The sequence below is a fragment of the Capra hircus genome, unplaced genomic scaffold (genome assembly GCF_001704415.2).
Source record: "Capra hircus breed San Clemente unplaced genomic scaffold, ASM170441v1, whole genome shotgun sequence".
In the NCBI taxonomy this organism is placed as follows: domain Eukaryota; kingdom Metazoa; phylum Chordata; class Mammalia; order Artiodactyla; family Bovidae; genus Capra; species Capra hircus.
The window spans coordinates 21,369-43,366 of record NW_017199031.1 but is presented as its reverse complement, the minus strand read 5'-3'; the positions used below and the strand labels follow the sequence as shown (position 1 = coordinate 43,366).

The following is a 21,998-nucleotide window of genomic DNA, read 5'->3' as shown; positions in this document are numbered from 1 at the left end:
ACAACAAAGGAAAATATAAGCAAGATGAAAAGACAGCCTTCAGAATGGGAGAAAATAATAGCAAATGAAGCAACTGACAAACAACTAATCTCAAAAATATACAAGCAACTTATGCAGCTCAATTCCAGAAAAATAAACGACCCAATCAAAAGTGGGTCAATATTCTTTATTTTTTTTGCTCTTAATTTGTTTACATGCATGTCTGTGAGGCAGGTGAACCACTTCTGAAACAGGTGTTATATTTAATGCTATCCCCATTCTTCTCATATAGTGTTAGAAGGATAGAGAGGTATAGACATATAACACATAAATATATGGGTGTGTAGCATAGTTTCTTAAATATCTGAAAACTGTCTTTTGCTAAATGTTCATACACTGTTTCTGTCCTGCTTTTCTTAGACTGTCCTAAATCTGCTGGCTTCAAAGAAGGTTATCTCTTAAATAATGAAACACCAAGATAAAGATATGGGCTTCCCAGGTGGTGCTAGTGGTAAAGAACCTGCCTTCTAGTGCAGGAGATGTAAGAGACCCAGGGATTTGATCTCTGTGTCGGGAAGATCCCCTGGAGGAGGGCATGGCAACCCACTCCAGTATTCTTGCCTAGAGAATCCCATGGACAAGAGCCTGGTGGGCTACAGTCCATGAGGTCGCAAAGTGTTGGACATGACTGAAGTGACCTAGTATACACACACACAAGGTAAAGGTTTGTTTTGAAAGATGTTTGAAATCTAATGAGTTGTAGAATGAATTAAAGCAGTATTATAGAAAATTTCTACGCTTATTTGTGAATTGGACTGTTCTGATTACTACTCTGACCCTGTGCTAACCACATCCACCTTGTATTTGGCAATACAGTGCCTCCCTCCATTTGGCCACTGCCACACCAGGTTTGAACTTCCTTCCTTTCAGCTGGTAAACAGTCTGCCTTATAATGGGAGAGACCTGTATTCAATCTCTGGGGTTGGGAAGATCCCCTGGAGAAGGGAACGGCTACCCACTATAGTATTCTGGCCTGGAGAATTCCATGGGTTGTATAGTCCATGGGGTCACAAAGAGTTGGACATGACTGAGCAACTTTCACTTCACTTCATTTCACTTCACCTCACCCCAGGTTCCAATTACTCCCACTACATTTAGGTTTTCCAGTTCAGTGGCAGCAGTTCCCATTGAAATTTCTGACCTACAGTGAAGAACAATCATAGATTATCGGGGGCCCCTCACAAATTTATTTGTCACAGTTGTCATGACTGGTGTGTGTCTCTGGACCATCCTGGTGTGAGTGAGCAGATATTTCATGATAAATCTACTCTTAACATTCCAATCTCCCTAAGCCTTCAGATGCCTTTCTCTGTAGTACACCAAAGCAGTCCTGGAATTCCAGCTGCATTTATGTGGGCTGTGATCTGGTTCCTGTTCCAGCCAACCAGCCAAATATACTGTCTGTACCCTTCCTAACCCCTCAAGTGGCAAGACGAAATTCAGAATCTGCTTAGTGTACACATATTAAAAATTTCAGTCTGATCCAACTTTGTTCCTTCCATTATCCCACACATATCACCCAGATTTCTGTCCTTATAAATTGGACAAATCATGCAGTCATTTTGGAGTATCTCACATCTCCTCATGGGTCGCACTTTGTACCTTACCCTTTGGGCCTTTGTTGTTGTTTAGTTACTAAGTCATGTCCAACTCTTTGCAACCCCATGGACTGCAGCATGCCAGGGATCCCTGTCCTTCACTGTCTCCTGGAGTCTGCTCAAATACTCATGTCCATTGAGTTGGTGATGCCATCCAACCATCTCGTCCTCCATTGCCTCCTTCTCCTCCTCCCTCAATATTTCCCAGCATCAGAGTCTTTTCCAGTGAGTCAGCTCTTTGCATCAGGTGGCCTAAGTATAGGAGCTTGAGCTTCAGCATCAGTCCTTCCAGTGAATATTCAGGATTGATTTTTTTTTTTTTAGGATTGACTGGTTTGATCTCCTTGAGTTGGGTCTTGGTGAACTTAAGTCTAGTTATAGGTCTAGAAGTAAAGACAGGTGGTGGGTAGGTCCTGACGGGAATCAGCAGTGTTTTACAAGGCAAGTCCCTCAGGGGAGGCCATTGCAGACTTCTCAGGCAGATGGGGGTTTAACTTCTCAGTTGAAGGTGGAAGGGCTGCTTCTACTGGCAAAGACTCATCCAAATTTAGAGGTGCAATGTCCTCATATGTTCCCATTCCACTTTTCAGGATCCTGTTCCTTCTTCATCAATGCCTTCCTTTTACAGCAGACAGCCTGTAAGGTTGGGAATTCAATTTCTGTTGTAATTTAGCCACTCACAGTTTGAGACTCTGGGTTTGGTTTTCAGTAAACTCGGCTCTGCAGTTCCAGAAGCCAACAGATATTTTCAGGACAGACTGAGAAATTTTCAAGTCATTCATGTTATGCTTGATCTAGAAAATAAAACCCTGAGCTCATCCTTTTCTCTCCCCACTTTGTCCAGTGCTATTAAGAGCAACCAGACAATCTTACTAGTAAGTTTGACAAAATTTCCAAGTATCAAATACAAGGTCATCCAGAACCTCACCTCTTACAAGCATTCAATGAGGAGTATCCAGTGTTGATATTTTGCATATCTCTTTTGTCGTGTAACACCGCTCTCCTTACTACTGGAAATAGAGTCATTAGTGCTTTTGAATTTAATCAGAATAAAGAATCAATTCCAGAAATCCCATAACCAATTCAGAAAACTCATACTTGAGATTCCATTCCTCTAGAGCAGAGTCCCCAACCCCTGGGCATGGCCTGCTGTTAGGAACTGGGCCACAGAGAAAGAGGTGAGAGGCAGCGAACAAGTGAAGCTTTATCTGTATTTACAGCCGCTCCTCATTGCTGGCATTACCACCTGAGCACCACCTCCTGTCAGATTAGATTCTCATAAGAGCACAAATCCTAGTGTGCTTGAATCATCATGAAACTATCCCCCACCCCCCATCCATGGAAAAATTGTCTTCCACGAAACCAGTCCCTGGTGCCAAAAGGGTTGGGGACCACTACTCTAGAGTCACTCTTAATATCAAACTCTGTATTGTGGTTCTCCAGAGAAACAGAACCAATAGGATATAGCTATATACATATAGAGAGCATACACACTCTTGTGCATGCATGTGTGTACATAAAGACAAAGTAGGGGAGAGAGATTTATTTTAAGGAACCAGTTCACCCAGTTGTGGGGACTGGCAAGTCTGAAGGGCAGGCCAGCAGGCTCAAAATTTAGGTGAGTTGATGTTGAACTTTTGAATCTGAAATTCACAGGGCAAGTTAGGCAGATTTCTGTGTCACAGTCCTGAGGCAGAATTTCTTTTTTCCATTACCCATTCCTTGTTCCCTTTGCCCTCAGCAGGCAACTCAGCTAGTTGTGATTTTTTTCCTAGTGAAAGTGGAAAGTGTTAGTCACTCAGTCGTGTCTGACTCTATGTGACTGTGACCCCATGGGTTGTAGCCCACTGGGCTCCTCTGTACATGGAATTCTCTAGGCAAGAATATTGGAGTGGGTAGCCCTTCCTTTCTCCAGGGATCTTCCCAACCAAGGGATCGAACCCAAGTCTCCCACATTGCAGGCAGATTCTTTACCAGCTGAGCCACAAGGGAAGCCCAAGAATCCTGGAGTGGGTAGCTTGTCCCTTCTCCAGGGATCTTCCCCACCCAGGAATCAAACCACGGTCTCCTGCATTGAAGGCAGATTCTTTACCAACTGAGCTATCAGGGAAGCCCATAAACACAAAGAAACATTATGAAAATAAACATTGCTCAATCGTGTCTGACTCTTGGCCACCCCATGAACTATACAGTCCATGGAATTCTCTAGGCCAGAATACTGAAGTGGGTAGGCTTTCCTTTCTCCAGGGGATCTTCGCAACCCAGGGATCAAACCCAGGTCTCCCACATTGCAGGCAGATTCTTTACCAGCTGAGCCACAAGGGAAGCCCAAGAATCCTGGAGTGAGTAGCCTATCCCTTCTCCAGGGGATCTTCCCCACCCAGGAATCAAACCACGGTCTCCTGCATTGAAGGTGGATTCTTTACCAACTGAGCTATCAGGGAAGCCCATAAATACAAAGAAACATGAAAGTAAACGTTGCTCAATCGTGTCTGACTCTTGGCCACCCCATGGACTATACAGTCCATGGAATTCTCCAGGCCAGAATACTGAAGTGGGTAGCCTTTCCTTTCTCCAGGGGATCTTCCCAACCCAGGGATCAAACCCAGGTCTCCTGCATTGTAGGCAGATTGTTTACCAGCTGAGCCACCAGGGAAGCCCTGTGGTGTGACCCAAAACTTTATTCTTGAAGGGTCCAGGCCTGAATTATATCATTGTAGTTTTACATTGACTTTAGTCACATGGCATGCTCAGTCACTTCAGTTGTGTCTGACTCTTTGCAACCCCATGGATTGTAGTCCCCCATACTACTATGTCCATAGAATTTTCAGACAAGAATACTGGAGTGGGTAGCCATTTCCTCCTCTGGGGGATCTTCCTGACCCAGGGATTGAACCCGTGTCTCCTGTGTCTCCTGCATTGCAGACAGATTCTTTACCCCCGAGCCACCGGGAAAGCAATCACAGGGCATGATAGTGTGCCTTATGGGATCACCTGTATTCTAGACATAATCTTTTTTTAAAAAATTTTTATTGGAGTATAATTGATTTACAATGTTAGTTCCAGGTATACAGCAAGGTGAATCAGTTATACATATACATATATCCACTCTTTTTTTTTTTAAGATTCTTTTCCCATATAGGCCATTACAGAGTAGTGAGTAGAGTTCTGTGTGCTATACAGTAAGTCCCTATTAGTTATCTATTTTATATGTAGTAGTGTATATATGTCAATTCCAATCTCTCAATTTATCTCTCCTCCCCTCTTACCATCTGGTAACCATAAGTTTGTTTTCTACATCCATGACTCTACTTCTGTTTTGTAAATAAGTTCATTTGCATCCTTTTTTTTTAAGATTCCATAAAATATGGAACACTTCATGAATTTGTGTGTCATCCTTGCTCAGGGGCCATGCTAATTTTCTCTGTATCATTCCAACTTTAGTATATGTACTGCTGGGCTTCCTTGGTGGTTTAGATGATAAAGAATCTGCCTGTAATGTGGGAGCCCCAGATTCAATCCCTGGGTCAGAAAGATCCCCTGGAGAAGTGAATGGCTACCCACTCCAGTATTCTTGCCTGAAGAATTTCATGAACGAAAGAGCCTGGCGGGCTCCAGCCTATGGGGTCTCAAAGAGTCAGACATGATTGAGCAACTTTCACTTCACTTGACTGAAACAAGCACTCAGACATACTCTTCTTTATTTCCATTGTGATATAGCAGGCCACAGTTTCCCCTTGGTAGTCAGGATCAACCACCCCAGCCAGCACAGTAACTCCCGTCTTTGCCTGTTGATTTAGAGACGTGAAAAGACCAAGATGTCCAGGTGGCAGACTGATCTTCCAGTTCAATAGAATCAGTGTTGTGTCTCTTGGTAGAAGTATTCCTCCGTTTGGAACTAAGGCATGTGGAACAGCAGAGCATAAGATTGCCAGTACAGGAAACAAAATTTTTGCTAATGGGCCGCTAGGAGTGATAGTAAGTGGTGCCACTCCTGGCTCAGGGCTGAGGGGATGGGCTACCATCCTGATGGGCTTGGAGGACAGAGCATTGAACCAATGAAGATTATTGTCAAGCTGTGGCTCAGCTGGTAAAGAATCCACCTGCAATGCAGGAGACCTGGGTTCGATCCTTGGGTTGGGAAGATCCCTTGGAGAAGGGAAAGGCTACCACTCCAGTATTCTGGCCTGGAGAATTCCATGGACTGTATAGTCCATGGGGTTGCAGAGTCAGACACCATGAGTGACTTTCACTTTCACTCAAAATCTAATGGAATTTGCCCTGCTCGGTTTCAGACTTGCTTGAGACCTGCCATACCTTTCTAAATTCTAATTTCTCCCTTTTGGAATGGGAGTATCTATCCTATGCCTGTGACACCATGGTGTTTGGAATATTTTAGAAACAGGTAATGCGTCTGCTTTCATAGATATGCATGGAGAGGAATTGTGTCCCAGAATGACTCATACTCAAGTCTTACCCATAAGATTTAGATGATTTAGATGCTGAGATCTGAGACTCTGGATTGATGTTTAGATGAGATTTTAGACCTAAGAGTTGATGCTGGGATAACTAAGACTTTTGGGGATATTGGGATGGGGTTAATGTATTTTATACATGGGAAAGATGTGAATTTGTGGGGGTCAGGGGACATGCTCTTATTGGTTGAATAGTGACCCCTCAAAAAGATATGTGTCAAAATCTTAACCCCCAGTACCTGAGAATGTGCCTTTATTTGAAAATAGTATCTTTACAGAGGGGATCAAATTAAAATGAGGTAATTGGGGTGGGCCCTAACCTGAGTGGTATCCTTATTTAAAAAAAAAAAAAGGAGATTTGGGCATAGAAATAGGCACACATAGAGGAAAGACAGTAAGAAGACACACAGGTAGAAGATAGCCATGGGACTGGATTAAAATACATTTATAAGCCAAGGAACACCAGAGATTTTTGGCAGACAGAAGAAGCTAGAAGGTGCAAGGAAGAATTCTCCCCTATATCTGCTGGAGTGAGCATGACACTGCTAACACCTTGATTTCAGAATTCTAGCCTCTAGAAATGTCAGATAATAGATTTCTGTTGTTTTAAGTCACCTAGTTTTTGGTACTTTCTCTCTCTTTTTTTTTTTTTTTTTTAAGTTCTACCCAGGTTATTGCTACCAACCCATCTACCTCCACCCTCATGCCTGCATGCTCAGTCATGTAACCCCATGGACTGCAGCCTGCCAGGCTCCTCTGCCCATGCACTTTTCCAGGCAAGAATACTGGAGTGGGTTGCCATTTCCTTCTCCAGGGAGTTTTTGGTACTTTCTTAAAGAAGCCCTAGGGAACTAACACAGAAACTCAGTGAGGTGGTTTCCATTCTCAGCTGCTAAGTGTCTGGGGCACCTGAAGTGTGTGATAGTGTCATCCTTGATTTGCCTGATATTCTTCAGTCCCTTTGCACGTTCATGCTTATTACTCTTTTTCCAATGAAATGCAGTTACTTTTCCAAAGAACACATGGAAAGCAATTAGCTGGACCCCATTTTCTATCATTTCCTGTTAACAGGGTATGAAGTTCCCAAACCAGAGGTCATATTCAAGTTGGAGCAAGGAGAGGAGCCTTGGGCATTGAAGGAAAAAGCCCTACATCACAGCTGCTCAGGTGAGTGTGATCCTGGCAGAAGGGAGACATGGAAATACTTGAGACCAATACCTTTAAAGTGCTGTGATTGCTGCCCTTCTTGAAGGTTCAAAACTTTAGAAACTCCTTGGCCCCTGAGGTACCAAACTGCTCTTCCCTGTATTTCCCTTACTGCTATCAACTGTCTTCTTGGCTTAGCTTCCCTCCAGGAGAATTGCTACAGTACCTATACTCTAGATCAAATGCCAGACTTCCTCACTATGGATCTGGCTTTCTTGGATGTTTTCTCCTTCCGTTACATTTTTATGCTTTAGTACTGAAACCCCACTCCCAAGGTCTTAGATCCTTATCGTATACATTCAGGTTTTAATGGATTTGCCTTCTTTGAAGATCAGTTGTTTGCCTCACTCCTGTTCTACCTGGTTCCCTTTCAGCTTCTTCTCCCTCTTGTTTTCATCTTCTCACTCTAAGATATCAACAAACTGTCATGTACAACCATCCCCACCTCCTTTTCTCTTTGTAGATATTGCTTTCAGATTCCTCACTTCTCTTCGCCTCCCTTAATCTGCATGCCTGTCTTCCATCTTCTCACTTTACGATCCCTGTCACTTAGCATTTTCTCTTTTAAAATCAAATTTATTAAGATATAATTTACATACCATAATAGGTATCCATTTTAAGTGTACAGTTTGGTGAGTTTTGACAAAGGTACACACTGGTATAAGCACCACCCCAGTCGTGATACATCCCATCACACAAAAATGCACCTTCATGCCCCTTGTAGTTAATACTCAACACCACTTCAGCCCCAAGCAACCACTGAGTTACTTTTTGTCATTATAGACTAGATTTGCCTTTATTAGTGTTGCATATAAATGGAATCATTCCATATGTACCTTTTTGGGTCTGGCTTTATTTGTTCAGCATAATGATTTTGCAGTTCATTCATGTTATTGAGTATATCACTAGTTTGTGTAAGAAACGCCGTGGGAAGAAGGGGTTGGACCGTTGAACAGGGCCTTTTATTGGCGGTTGCTCTCAGGCAGAACTCCCGGGGGGGGGGGGGGGGGGGGCGGGTAAGCAAGGGGGGCGGGTAAGCAAGGAAGCGAGGAGGGGTCTGCAAAGCAAAGGGAGTCAGCGGGGTAAAGGGAGTCTGCGGGGGTGAGGGAGTCTTCGGAGTCTGTGAGGGTGGGGAAGGGTTTGGGCCTCCCATATAAGGAAGAAAACGCGGGCTCAGCAGTGATTGGTGTCCAAGGGCTCCGTGTCAGCCCCTGATTGGATGGCGAGGGCTTCGTGTTGGCTCCTGATTGGTCGGCTTGGTTGCCGGGCCGTCTCCGGGGTGTGTCTGCAGCGCCCTCTGCTGGGACATGTCCGGGCATGCCCGGGCATGCCCAGGCACGCCTGACCTTGCCCTGACCTCTCATCCTGACCTCGCCCTGACCTTACAGTTTGTTTCTTTTAAATAGTGGATACTATTCCATGGCATGACTATTAAATAATTCCTTTTAAATAGTGAATACTGTTCCATTATAATTTTTTTATCTCTATGCCTGTTAATGACAAGTGGTCATTATTTGTTTATTATGACTAAAGTTGCAGTAAACATTCTGATTTGTCTTTGTGTGAACATATGTTTACATTTTTCTTGGGTAAATGCCTAGGATTAGCATTGCTCTTATATTATAATCAGTGTTTGCTTACCTTTCTTATAATTTCATATAATTGCCACACTGTCTTCCAAAATGGCTTTACATTCCCAACAGCAATACATGAGAAATTCTGTTGCCCCAAATCCTTGCCTATACTTGTTATCATCAGTCTCTTTAAACTTTGCTATTAGAATGGATATGTACTCGTATCTTATGAATGTAAGCAGCATTTCTCTGATGAGTAATAATGTTAAATATCTTCATGTGCTTATTATCATTTGTACATTTTTTTGTGAAGTGTCTATTGAAATATCTTTCCCATTTGGGGAGGGTTGTTGTTTGTCTTCTTATTATTGAGGTATAAGAGTTTTTTATATTTGCTTGATAGAATTTCTAAGCCAGATATACATACTGCCAATATTTTGTTGCAGTCTGTACCTTACAGTTTTAGTCTTACTGGTGCCTATCAAAGGAAAAATATTTTAATTTTTATGGAGTCTAATTTGTCATCTTTAAAAAAGATTTAGTATTTTTTGTGATCTATTTAATAAATCTTTGCCTACTGCAAGGTCCTTGCTCCTTGGAAGAAAAGCTATGACGAACCTAGACAGCATATTAAAAAGAAATATTATTTTGCCAACAAAGGTCCATATACTCAAAGCTATGGTTTTTTTAATGTATGGATTTAAGAGTTGGACCATAAAGAAGGCTGAGTGCCATGATGCTTTTTTTTTAAACAGTAAAATGTTTATTTTCTTAGAAAAAAAAGTGGGCAAGAGGGATTCAAAATGATTGTAATCACACTTCCATCTGCATCTGACAAAACTGATGTTGCAAGCTTGATCTTTGATTAAGAGACCCAGAAAATGAAACCACCTGCTGCTCGCTCCTGTGTCACTTCCAGGAGTCATGTCATGACATGTTTTCAATTCACAGTAGCTTCTCTACTTCTTCTTAGCAGAGAAACTAGGCTTGCCATAGCAACCATCCCATCTCCAAAGCCCAACACTGGCAGTGAGAAACAAAAAAACTGCTGAGGGAGGCAGGAAGGAGGGAGGGGGGAAAAAGGCACTTGTCTTAGAAGTGGAACCAGTCTAGAACAGACGTTGGATATCTGAGTTCACCACTACCATCTTTTGGAAAATAGGTTGGAGAGCATCTATAAAACCAACAGTATCTTTAAGGTAAAACTGCAGAATTTTGCTGCAGACCTGGACACTGAGAGAAGTGAAAAGTTGCAACAAGTTTTAAATAGCAGCAACAAAGAAAGTTCGATAACAGTTTTTGTTTGTTTTTAGCAATATTCCTTTGCAAGTTCATTAAGAAACACTGTAATTTAACGGGGCGTACCATATGGAATGATCTTCTTTTGCTATAGTGCTGTTTGCTGAAGAGAACTGACCTTTGCAAAGATTTCAACTGGAGTGTAACCTATTAACACAGTAGTAGTTCCTGGTTTGAGTGGTGGGATTGGTGCTATGTGATACCTTCTTCCAAACAGTAAACTCGACCCTTTTCCATTTTTTCATCCAGCATTCTGAAGAATTCTTGTTGGCTTTCAGAGATGTGCATATTTGCTCTGGGTTGATGAACTAATCCTGAAATCTCTTTATTAAAGTCTTACATTTGAACTGGCACTTTTTCCCAAGTTTTCTTGGTTCCTGGCTGCTATTTTCTGCTCCTCTTCTGCCCCATTTTTTGTGTATTTGACTTCTTCCACCGGTTTGATCCTATACTCATCGCCAAACGCATCTCCATTCTGGTAGTTCTTCCCTTTCTGGGCTTCCTCTCCATGTTGAACAGTGGCAACATGCTTGGCGGAGGCACAGCCCATAGTCTCATTCAGTCAGCTTCAGCCGGACTGAACTGCAGATCATCTCAACAGACACGGGGACATTTTTTTTTTTCCTTTAGACACAGGGAAAATCCACCTTCTTGCTGAGTTGGTCAAGATGGGTGCACCTTGGGCGCTCGCGGGGGTGCTGAAGGTGGCAAGCCTCCCGCCCCCCACCCCATTCCTCCTCTCGGGTTTTCTTCCTCCCTCCTCCTTGTCTTCCTCCTCCTCCCCACGGTGAGTCCCGGTCTCCCCCTCCTCCCCAAGGCCAGGGGTAAGAGCCCTGAAGCTCCCGAAGCCCGAAGCCTGGCCCGGATGCGTGTGTGCTGGAGGCGGCAGCGCAGCCAGCAGCTCTCTCCAGTAACTGAGCGCAGTGCGCTGCTCCCAACTAAAGTGTGAAAGAAGCCGCGGCCGGCCGTGGCACGGAACGTCCTGCCCGCCCCCCAACTCCGGGGGTGGGTAGGGAGCAGGACGGGGCTGGCTGCGAGTGAGGGAGGTGGACGGAGGGAGGGGACCTCCTCGACCCGCCCCCATGATGCTTTTGAACTGTGATGTTGAAGACTCTTGAGAGTCCCTTGGACTGCAAGATCAAACCAGTCAATCCTACAGGAAATCAATCCTATATATTCATTGGAAGGACTGATGCTCAAGCTGAAGCTCCAGTACTTTGGCCACCTGATGCGAAGAGCTGACTCATTAGAAAAGACCCTGATACTGGGAAAGATTGAAGGCAGGAGGACAAGGGGATGACAGAGGGCAAGATGGTTGGATGGCATCACCCACTCAATGGACATGAATTTGAGCAAGCTCCAGGAGATGGTAAAGGACAGGGAAGCCTGGCGTGCTGCAGTCCCTGGGGTCGCAGAGTATAACACAACTGAGCGACTGAACAACAACATTGCAAGGTCACAAAGATATTCTCATATTTTCTTCTATACAATTTATCATTTTAACTTTTTAAGTTTAGGTCTATGATCCATTTTTGTGTTTAATGTAAGGGTTGATGTTCATTTTTTTCAATACAGTATTCAATTGTTCCAGAACCATTTATTGAAGAGAGTTTTTTTCCCACTGAATTTCCTAAGCACAGTTATTAAAATCAATTGGTTTCACATATGTGAACCTATTTCTGGACTTTCTGTTCTGTTTAATTGATCTATTCAACTGAACTCAACTCATGCTTGTGCTTAGCCATGTCTGACTCTTTGTGACCCCATGGACTGTAGCCTGCCAAGCTCCTCTGCCCATGGAGTTTTCCAAGCAAGAATACTGGAATGGGTTGCCATTTCCTCCTCTAGGAAATCTTTTTGACCCAGGGACTGAACTCACGTCTCTTGTGTCTCCTGCATTGGGAGGCAGATTCTTTACTGCTGAGCCATTTCTATTTTAAAATGAAGGTTTTATTATTATTCAGGTATGGTGAGGCCAACATATCTGGAGACAACTGCCATTGAAAATAGTTTGTAACAGCTTCTAAAAGGAAAAGGCATACCACACTGTGCAGTTACACCAGGGAGCACTAAGGTCAATCAGGAGGTAGAAGTTGTAGGGGAAAATCATGGGCAACAGCCTTTATTATGATTTTCATAGGAAAGAATGGGTGAGGTAGAATAAGCAGGCTGGAAAGGTTTAGAGTTAGTTAGTTTGAGTAATTTCAGTGTACTCTGGGGTGTAGTGTAGAGACTATCCTTAGTTGCTTGGTACCCAGCCTGAGGTGATTAGGGCAGGGGTCTAGTGGCAACCTGTGAGATCTTGAAAAAGGAGATAGTTGGTGGATATGGGCTCTGGATTTGTTGGTTTGCAAATGGTAGGTATACTTACAGGGAAGTCACTTGCTGTCTCTAGGAAATAACTAGGTCTGGGAGAGGCAGTCTCTGCAGGATCAGCTAGGCATCAGATGCTAGAGCATCAAGAATACAGAAAATAAGAAAATATAGTTAATACACTGTCCTTTCAGCAAACCCCTATTTTATTTGTTGTTGTTCAGTCACTCAGTCATACCCAACTCTTTGCTACACCATGCAGCATGTCAGGCTTCCTTGTCCACCACCATACTTTGTTACTATAGCTTTTATAATGAGTCTTGAATCAGGTAGAGTAAGTTCTCCAGGTTGACTTTTTTTAAAAATTACTTTGACTCTTCTAGATCATTTGCATTTCCATATAAATTTTATAATCAGTTTTTAATTTTTTGGAAAAAAATTGCTGGGATTTGGTTTGGCATTAATTCTAAGATCAATTTTAAGAGAATTGAAGTCTTAATAATATTGAGCCTTCTAATCTGTGAATATAGCAACTTTCTACATATATTTAGATCTTTGATTTCTTTCAGCAATGTTTTATAATTTTCATATAAAAGTGTTATGTATCCTTCATTAAATTTATCCCTAGGCATTTGATGTTTTGATACTATTATAAATAGCATTTTAAATTTTTTTCAGATTATTTATTGCTAGTATAAATTGCTAGTGATTTATTTTTGTACATTGACTTAATAAAAGCATGAGATTGGAAAAGAAGAAGTAAAAGTGCCCTTAAAGTCACGATTACTTACATGAAAAACCCCAAGGAATCTACAAGAAAATTAATCGGTGGATTTAGAAATAACTGCCAGTGCAGGAGACACAGGTTCAATCACCCTAGAGCACATGACTTGCAACTACTGAGCCCACACACTGAAACTGCTGAAGCCCTTATTTATTTACTTTGGGCTGTGTGGGGTCTTCGTTGCTACTCGTAGGCTTCTTGTAGCTGTCGCTTCTTTTGTTGTGGTGCACAGGCTCTAGAGCGTTCAGACCTCAGTAGTTTCAAATCCTAAAAGATGATGCTGTGAAAGTACTGCACTCAATATGCCAACAAATTTGGAAAACTCAGCAGTGGCCACAGGACTGGAAAAGGTCAGCTTCATTCCAATCCCAAAGAAAGGCAATGCCAAAGAATGTTCAAAGTACTGCACAATTGCACTCATCTCACACACTAGCAAAGTAATGCTCAAAATCCTTCAAGCTAGGCTTCAGCAGTACATGAACCATGAACTTCCAGATGTTCAAGCTGGATTTAGAAAAGGCAGAGGAACAAGAGATCAAATTGCCAACATTCACTGGATCATCAAAAAAGCGAGAGAGTTCTAGAAAAAACATCTACTGCTGCTTTATTGACTATCCCAAAGCCTTTGACTGTGTGGATCACAACAACTGTGGAAAATTCTTAAAGAGATAGGAATACCAGACTTCCTTACCTGCCTCCTGAGAAATCTGTATGCAGGTCAGGAAGCAACAGTTAGAACTGGACATGGAACAACAGACTGGTTCCAAATCAGGAAAGGAGTACGTCAAGGTTGTATACTGTCACCCTGCTTATTTAACTTATATGCAGAGTACATCATGTGAAATGCCAGGCTGGATGAAGCACAAGCTGGAATCAAGCTTGCCGGGAGAAAGATCAGTAACCTCAGATATGCAGATGACATCACCGTTACGGCAGAAAGTGAAGAACTAAAGAGCCTCTTGATGAAAGTGAAAGAGGAGAGTGAAAAAGTTGGATTAAAACTCAATGTTCAAAAAACTAAGATCATGGCATCCGGTCCCATCACTTCATGGCAAATAGATGGGGAAACAATGAAAACAGTGAGATACTTTATTTTGGGGGGCTCCAAAATCACTGCAGATAGTGAATGCAGCCATAAAATTAAAAGACATTTGCTCCTTGGAAGAAAAGCTGTGCCCAACCTAGACAGCATATTCAAAAGCAGAGACATTACTTTGCCAACAAAGCTCCATCTAGTCAACGCTATGGTTTTTCCAGTAGTCGTGTAAGGATGTGAGTGTTGGGCTGTAAAGAAAACTGGGCACCAAAGAATTGATCTTTTTGAACTGTGGTGTTGGAGAAGACTCTTGAAAGTTGCTTGTATTGTAAGGAGATCAAACCAGTAAATCCTAAAGTTAATCAGTCCTGAATATTCATTGGAAGGACTGATGCTGAAGCTGAAACTCCAATTCTTTGGCCACTTGATGTGAAGAACTGACTCATTGGAAAAGACCCTGATGCTAGGAAAGATTGAACATGGGAAGAGAAGGGAGCAGCAGAGGATGAGATGGTTTGATGGCATCACTGACTCGATGGACATGAGTTTGAGTAAGCTCCGGGAGTTGGTGATGGACAGGGAGGCCCGGTGCACTGCAGTCCATGAGATTGCAAAGAGTCGGACACGACTGAGTGACTGAACTGAACTGAGGACATACATCCATTAAAATAAATGTACAGGAATGTTCATATCAACCTTATCATAATTATCAAAAACATGATGCTCTTAAAGTGCTGCACTCAATATGTCAGCAAACTTGGGAAATTCAGCATCGGCCACAGGACTGGAAAAGGTGTTTTCATTCCAATCCCAAAAAAGGGCAGTGCCAAAGAATGTTCAAACTACTGTACAGTTGTACTCATTTCACATGGTAGCAAGGTTATGCTCAAAATCCTTCAAGCTAGGCTTCAACAGTACATGAATCAAGGACTTCCGGATGTACAAGCTGGGTTTCAAAGAGGCAGAGGAACCAGAGATCAAATTGCCAATATTTGTTGGATCATAGAGAAAGCAAGGGAATTCCAGGAAAACATCTGCTTCATTGACTACACTAAAGCCATTGACTATGTGGATCACAACAAACTGGAAAATTCTTAAAGAGATGGGAATACCAGACCGCCTTACTTGTCTCCTGAGAAACCTGTGTGTAGGTCAAGAAGCAATGGTTAGAACCAGACATGGGACAGTGGACTGGTTCAAAATTAGGAAAGGAGTATAACAAGGCTGTATATTGTCACCCTGTTTATTTAACTTATATGCAGAGTACATTATGCAAAATCCCAGGCTGGATGAATCACAAGTTGGAATCAAGATTGCTGGGAGAAATATCAACAATCTTAGATATGCAGATGATACCACTCTAATGGAAGATTAGAGGAACTAAAGAGCCTCTTGATGAACATGAAAGAGGAGAGTGAAAAAGCTGACTTGAAACTCAGCATTTAAAAAAAACTAAGACCATGACATCTGGTCCCACCACTTCATAGCAAATAGAAGAGGAAAGATTAGAAACAGTGACAGATTTTGTATTCTTGATCTCAAAAATCACTGTGGATGGTGACTGCAGCCACAAAACTAAAGGACACTTGCTCCTTAGAAGAAAACCTATGACAAACCCAGGCAGAGTATTAAAACAGAGAGACATTATTTTGCTGACAAAGGTCCATATAGTTAAAGCTATGGTTTTTCCAGTAGTTATGTATGGATGTGAGAGTTGGACCATAAAGAAGGTTGAGCATTGAAGAATTAATGCTTTCGAATTATGCTGGAGAAGACTCTTAAGAGTCCCCTGTACTGCAAGGAGATCAACCAGTCAATCCTAAAGGAAATGAGTCCTGAATATTCATTGGAAGGAATGTTGCTGAAGCTGAAGCTCCAGTACTTTGGCCACCTGATGCAAAGAGCCAACTCATTAGAAAAGACCCTGATGCTGGAAAAGATTGAAGGCAAAAGGAGAATTGGGCAGCAGAGGATGAGATGGTTAGACAGCATCACTGCCTCAACAGACATGAATTTGAGCAAACTCTGGAAAGATAGTGGAACGCAGAGAAGCCTGATATGCTATGGTCCATGGAGTTAGAAAGAGTCAGGTACAACCTAACGATGGAACAACAACAGCAAAACCATTTAATTAAGCACACAAACATTTTAAACAGCACAAAAGAAGATACAAGTAGGAGTGGAGAAAGAGGATATTAACCTGTCCTTTTATTTGAGAATAAACTGGACTTTTGTGAGCCATTTTTTAAGTGGCAATGAGAATGCTAGCTTGCATACACAGCTCTTTCTAAACAGATGACTCTCCATTTCTGTATGGTTCACTGAATCTGTGGGCTCAGTAAAGGACTCAGGAAGCTTTTTACTGCAGAAGCAAATTTCTATGATGAATATTGGTACTGGTGATCTAACTGTTGTCCAATATAGCAATGGTTTAGAAGTTATGTTTTATTCACAACTTAGACATTTTATATACATTTAAGTGTTTACTAAAGTGAAAAGTAAAACCACCTCTAAAATTTAGCCTAGAAATCCAGGGGTTAGTAACTTCCAAATAAATTAAAGCCAAATATATGAGAATGCAATGCAACTTAAGAATAAGAGGATGAGATTTTTGGACTGGACGTATTCAGAATACAGTATCTAACTGACTAACGGGAAAACTGGATTTGATGACTCAGAGCATTCTCAATATCTAAAAACTCTCGCTGATGAGATAGTGTACAGTTCTTCCATTTTACAGTTATTATTGAGAATATAATATGTCTCATGAACTGTATTGGTAATGGAAAATCTGTGATTCACTCTTGGCAAGAATAGTATATTAATTGTGTTAAAGCTAATTCACAGTAATAAAGAGAGCATTAGATATAATGACTTACATATAGAATTTTATTTCTTACATATAAAGTCTCTAATATCACAGGCCATTGGAAAACCTAGCTGCTTCTGCTTATTCATGAATCCATTACTCAGCTCCACCGTCTCTTGAATTTTTGTAGCATCTGCATGTTTGAATCCATGTTGCTGTCAAATCCAGGTTTTAGTAAGCATGAAGGTAGGAGGTATAGAGAAAATATGCCTACTGTTTCAATGCTTTGGTTTGAAGGTGGCACCCAGTGTTTTCTCTGATATTCTGTTGAGAACATTGTCACATGGTCACAACAATTTTCAAAGGAGGCTGAGAAATGTTATATGACTGGGCATCCATATTCCTGGCTACTAATTCATTAATGCAAAAGAATGGTGAAACAGATTCTAGTGGTCAGCTTTCATTCTACCACAGATGGCTTTTCATCACTCTCATTTTGTACTTCTTATTAAATATATTTAATTTTATTTCCAAGGAAACAGTTACACTTGGGTGGAGAGTTCAAGTATAGACATCCATTTATTGTTTGTGTAGGTCAAAATGGCTGTGACCACAGTATTTTTCCTATAGACATGAATAAATTATTTTTTTAGTTTTATTGAGATATAATTGACATACAGCATTGTATAAGTTTAAGGTGTACAGCATAATAACTTGACATACATATATTGTGAAATGATTGCCACAGTAAGTTTAGTTAACATCATATTATATAGATACGAAACTGAAAAGATTTTCTTTGTGATGAGAACTTGTAGGATCTACTCTCTTATTGAACTTAACTATTTTTATCACATTAATTTGATATTGATGCTGATAAGCAAGAAGCAGTGAGATTAGTGAGGATTTAGAATGGAAAGCTGATGAAGACTTAGACTCTGAGTTACCCATTCAAGCCTAGGCTCTCCATAGATGTTTCCCCTTAAAACCCTTCTCTGTTTAATCTTCAGTCCACCTTACTTGATATCCCCTACCAAAATAGAGCTAGATTGCTTATGTTAAACTCCAATCTCCAATACTGAATATATGTGTAATTATTCTGAACTTCACTTTCCTTAGCTACAGTGGTGGACAAGATACCTCATAGGGGTTTTGAAAGGATTAAATGAGTTCATATGTATATATTTTGTAGAACAATGCCTGTACCACCAAATCATGTAAGAGCTTGGCACATAATAAGTGCTATTTATGTATTTTCTGTTATTGTCATCATTGTCATCATCATCATCATCATCAGATTTACTGGTTTCTGACCAATTTGGATTAACTTAAGTGTACCTCTTAATCTTCTGTTATGTATTCTTTGTCATTTTACTTTTTTTCTCTTTTTAGATGGAAAGTTTGGGATTAAAACCTTACAAAAAAGAATTTCTGGAAAAGTTTCATTTCATGGTGAAATGGAAGGTGAAGATGCCAAAAGATGATTCATTGTATTCCATTTTAGAAGTACTGTGGCAAGATGCTGAACAGATAAAAAGCTACCAGGAAAAGCAGAACAAACCTCTGAGTCATGCTGCTTTCATCAATAAGAAAATATTGAATACAGAGTGGGATTATGAATATAAAAACAGTGGAAAATTTATTCATCCAGGCCCAAATTGTATTCCTTCACAGAAAAGACCCCATAAACGTAACTCATTTGGAAAGAATTTAAAGCATAATTTAGGTGTACATATTCATAGTGAAAGCAGTACAACAAATAACTTTGATAAAATTATTGGACACAGTCAAGTTTTCACCCAGAGCTCTTCTTATACTAACCATGAAAATACACATACTGGAGTAAAATTCTGTGACAACAATCAGTGTGGAAAAGTCTTCAGCTTCAAACAAGCAGTCAGTCAGAATCTGAAATTTCCTGTTGGGGAGAAAGCAAATATGTGTACTGAACTTGGGAAGATCTTCACCCAGAGGTCACAACTCTTTGCACCTCAGAGAATTCATACTATGGATAAACCTCATGAACTTAGGAAATGTGTAAATGTTTTTGCACAGAAGCCACTACTCAGTATCTATTTGAGAGTTCATAGAGATGAAAAGCTATATATATGTTCTGAGTGTGGAAAGGCATTCATCCAGAATTCAGAATTAATTATGCATGAGAAAATTCATACCAGAGAAAAACCCTATAAATGTCATGAATGTGGAAAATCATTTTTCCAGGTGTCATCTCTCCTAAGGCATCAGACAACCCATACTGGAGAAAAACTTTATGAATGCAGTGAATGTGGGAAAGGCTTCTCCCTGAACTCAGCCCTCAACGTACATCAGAAAATTCATACTGGAGAGAGACACCATAAGTGCAGTGAGTGTGGGAAGGCCTTTACCCAAAAATCAACACTCAGAATGCATCAGAGAATTCATTCAGGAGAGAGATCCTATATATGTACTGAATGTGGGCAGGCCTTCATCCAAAAGGCACACTTGATTGCACATCAAAGAATTCACACTGGAGAGAAGCCTTATGAATGCAGTGACTGTCAGAAATCTTTCCCCTCTAAGTCACAACTCCAGATGCATAAGCGAATTCACACAGGAGAGAAACCCTACATATGCACTGACTGTGGTAAGGCCTTTACCAATAGATCAAATCTGAATACTCACCAGAAATCTCACACTGGAGAGAAGTCTTATATATGTGCTGAATGCGGGAAAGCCTTCACAGATAGGTCAAATTTCAATAAACACCAGACTATTCATACTGGAGAGAAGCCCTATGTTTGTGCTGATTGTGGGAGGGCCTTCATCCAGAAGTCAGAGTTACTTACACATCAGAGAATCCATACTACAGAGAAGCCTTATAAATGTTCTGACTGTGAGAAATCCTTTTCAAAGAAACCACACCTCAAAGTACATCAGCGAATTCACACAGGAGAGAAACCATATATATGTGCAGAATGTGGGAAAGCTTTCACAGACAGGTCAAATTTCAATAAACACCAGACAATTCATACTGGAGATAAACCCTATAAATGTAGTGACTGTGGAAAAGGCTTCACTCAGAAATCAGTTCTGAGTATGCATCGCAATATTCATACATGAAAGTAACCCTGTTTCTTGAAAATGAGAAAGCCTTATCACAGAAATCAGGTCTAAGTGTGTGTTATAAAATTCAACCAAGACAGATCATATATTGAATGCATTGCATAATAAAAAGAATGTGTCAGGCTCTTTCACCTGAGATGAGAAAAATTATTCAGAAGAGACCCTCTAAGAATGCATTGAATGATGAGGAATTTCCATATTTGCAAAGCTTCACAAAATATAATTGAATTCATACTAGGGAAAATGTTATCAGTTTGAGATATTAGGAAAACCCTTCCTGTAGAAAGTATTATAAGGCAAATTATTACCAAATTCTTTATAGAAAAGTATGAAAAAAGATATAATTGACAGTAATGTTTATTGTGTTGTATTAAGCAATTTAAAGTGACAACAAAATGAAAGGCAGGACAAAAAAATAATATATATGATGTATAGACCTGCTCTCAGATCTGTTTGTAACAAAACACATTGCACAATGGGAGGAATAATTGAGTTGAAATTCTTTTTTTTATTTAATGTATTTGTGTCTATCAAATATGTTTGCTACTGAATATTTTGCTCATGTGAATCCACAGTTTTAAAGTCATTATGGTTTTATATATATACTCACCTGCTGATATATTTTTACGCAAACACATAAATATAATCCTGTCATACATGTTGATTTCTGTGACATCATATTTTTATCTTCCTTCATTGTGGTACAGTGCAGAAATAACCACAGCTCTCTCCCATCCTTTTATGCACCCCTCTTTGTAATATTACTGTTGTTTCTCTTATTAAGAGCAGAGCTCTCTCTGTACTCCTGGACTCTTGAGTTTGGCCATGTGAATTTGCTTGGGCCAATATACATTAACAAAGAGATTCAAGAAGATGCTGGAGAGGTGTGAAAAGCCTGCCTTGAGACTTACCCTTTCTTGCAGCTTTTTTGAATTCTGAGACCTTCGTGTGAAGAAGCTCAAATTACTAAGGGATGTGAAACCACGTGGAACAGAGATGAACCAACCCAGATCAAGGCCCCTTAGACCAAATGCCAGACGTGGGAGTGAGGCCTTCTTCAACCTCCATCCCCAGCCGTGCCAGCCCACAGCAGAAGAGCCACATCAGTCATCCCAACCAACCTGGAGAATTATGAGATAGAAAAAATGATTATTGTTTTAAGCTACTAAGTTTGGTGTAGTCTGTTACACAGCAAATGCTGAATAATACATAAAAGTGTACACCTACTGGGGGTGTTGTATCAAAATATAAAACATGTGGCATCAGCTCTGGGCCTGGGCAGCAAGTGGAGACTGGAAAAGCAATGAGGAAGACTGTTAAGAAAGTATGCAGAAGATGGCAGTCTATGTTGTCTAGTGAGGGAAAAAATAGCAAAACAGCAACCATGCTCTGTGGAAAGATAGAGAATATACCAAATGAACTTGTGGATCCGGCTAAAGAGATTTCCAACAGAATGTTGAAGTATCTGTTTGCTTCTTTTAGCTGCATATGATAAAATGTGGGGGAAAAATGAACTAAGTAAATAACTGTTCCATTTGCAATTAGAGTTCAGAAGAAACACCCAAAACAACAGGACTTGGCTGAGTTGGAAAATAACTGCTTCACATCTCCAGTTTCTCCAGCCATCAAAATATTCTCAAGGTGAAAAAGTAACCTCCAGAGTAGAGATCAAATCATAGATGTGGCTCTAAGACCCTTTGTTAAAATGTGTAAAAATATTTAAGTTGGTGTTTGGGAGACCCTGTCAGCTAAGCTAAACA

At 40.8% G+C, this 21,998-nt stretch overlaps 1 protein-coding gene and 1 pseudogene across 1 annotated transcript; one reads left to right on the top strand and one right to left on the bottom strand.

Moving 5' to 3' along the window:
- Positions 1-2,227: 2,227 nt before the first annotated feature.
- On the top strand, positions 2,228-21,598 carry LOC102180297 (zinc finger protein 81; the record flags this gene model as incomplete). Its single annotated transcript, XM_018045335.1, is given in 4 exon segments — positions 2,228-2,275; positions 7,184-7,279; positions 18,526-18,608; positions 18,610-21,598. Coding segments are annotated over 4 exon segments (1,853 nt in total), but the record flags the coding sequence as incomplete, so codon positions are not given.
- On the bottom strand, positions 10,384-11,025 carry LOC102180024 (annotated as a pseudogene).
- Positions 21,599-21,998: the final 400 nt, after the last annotated feature.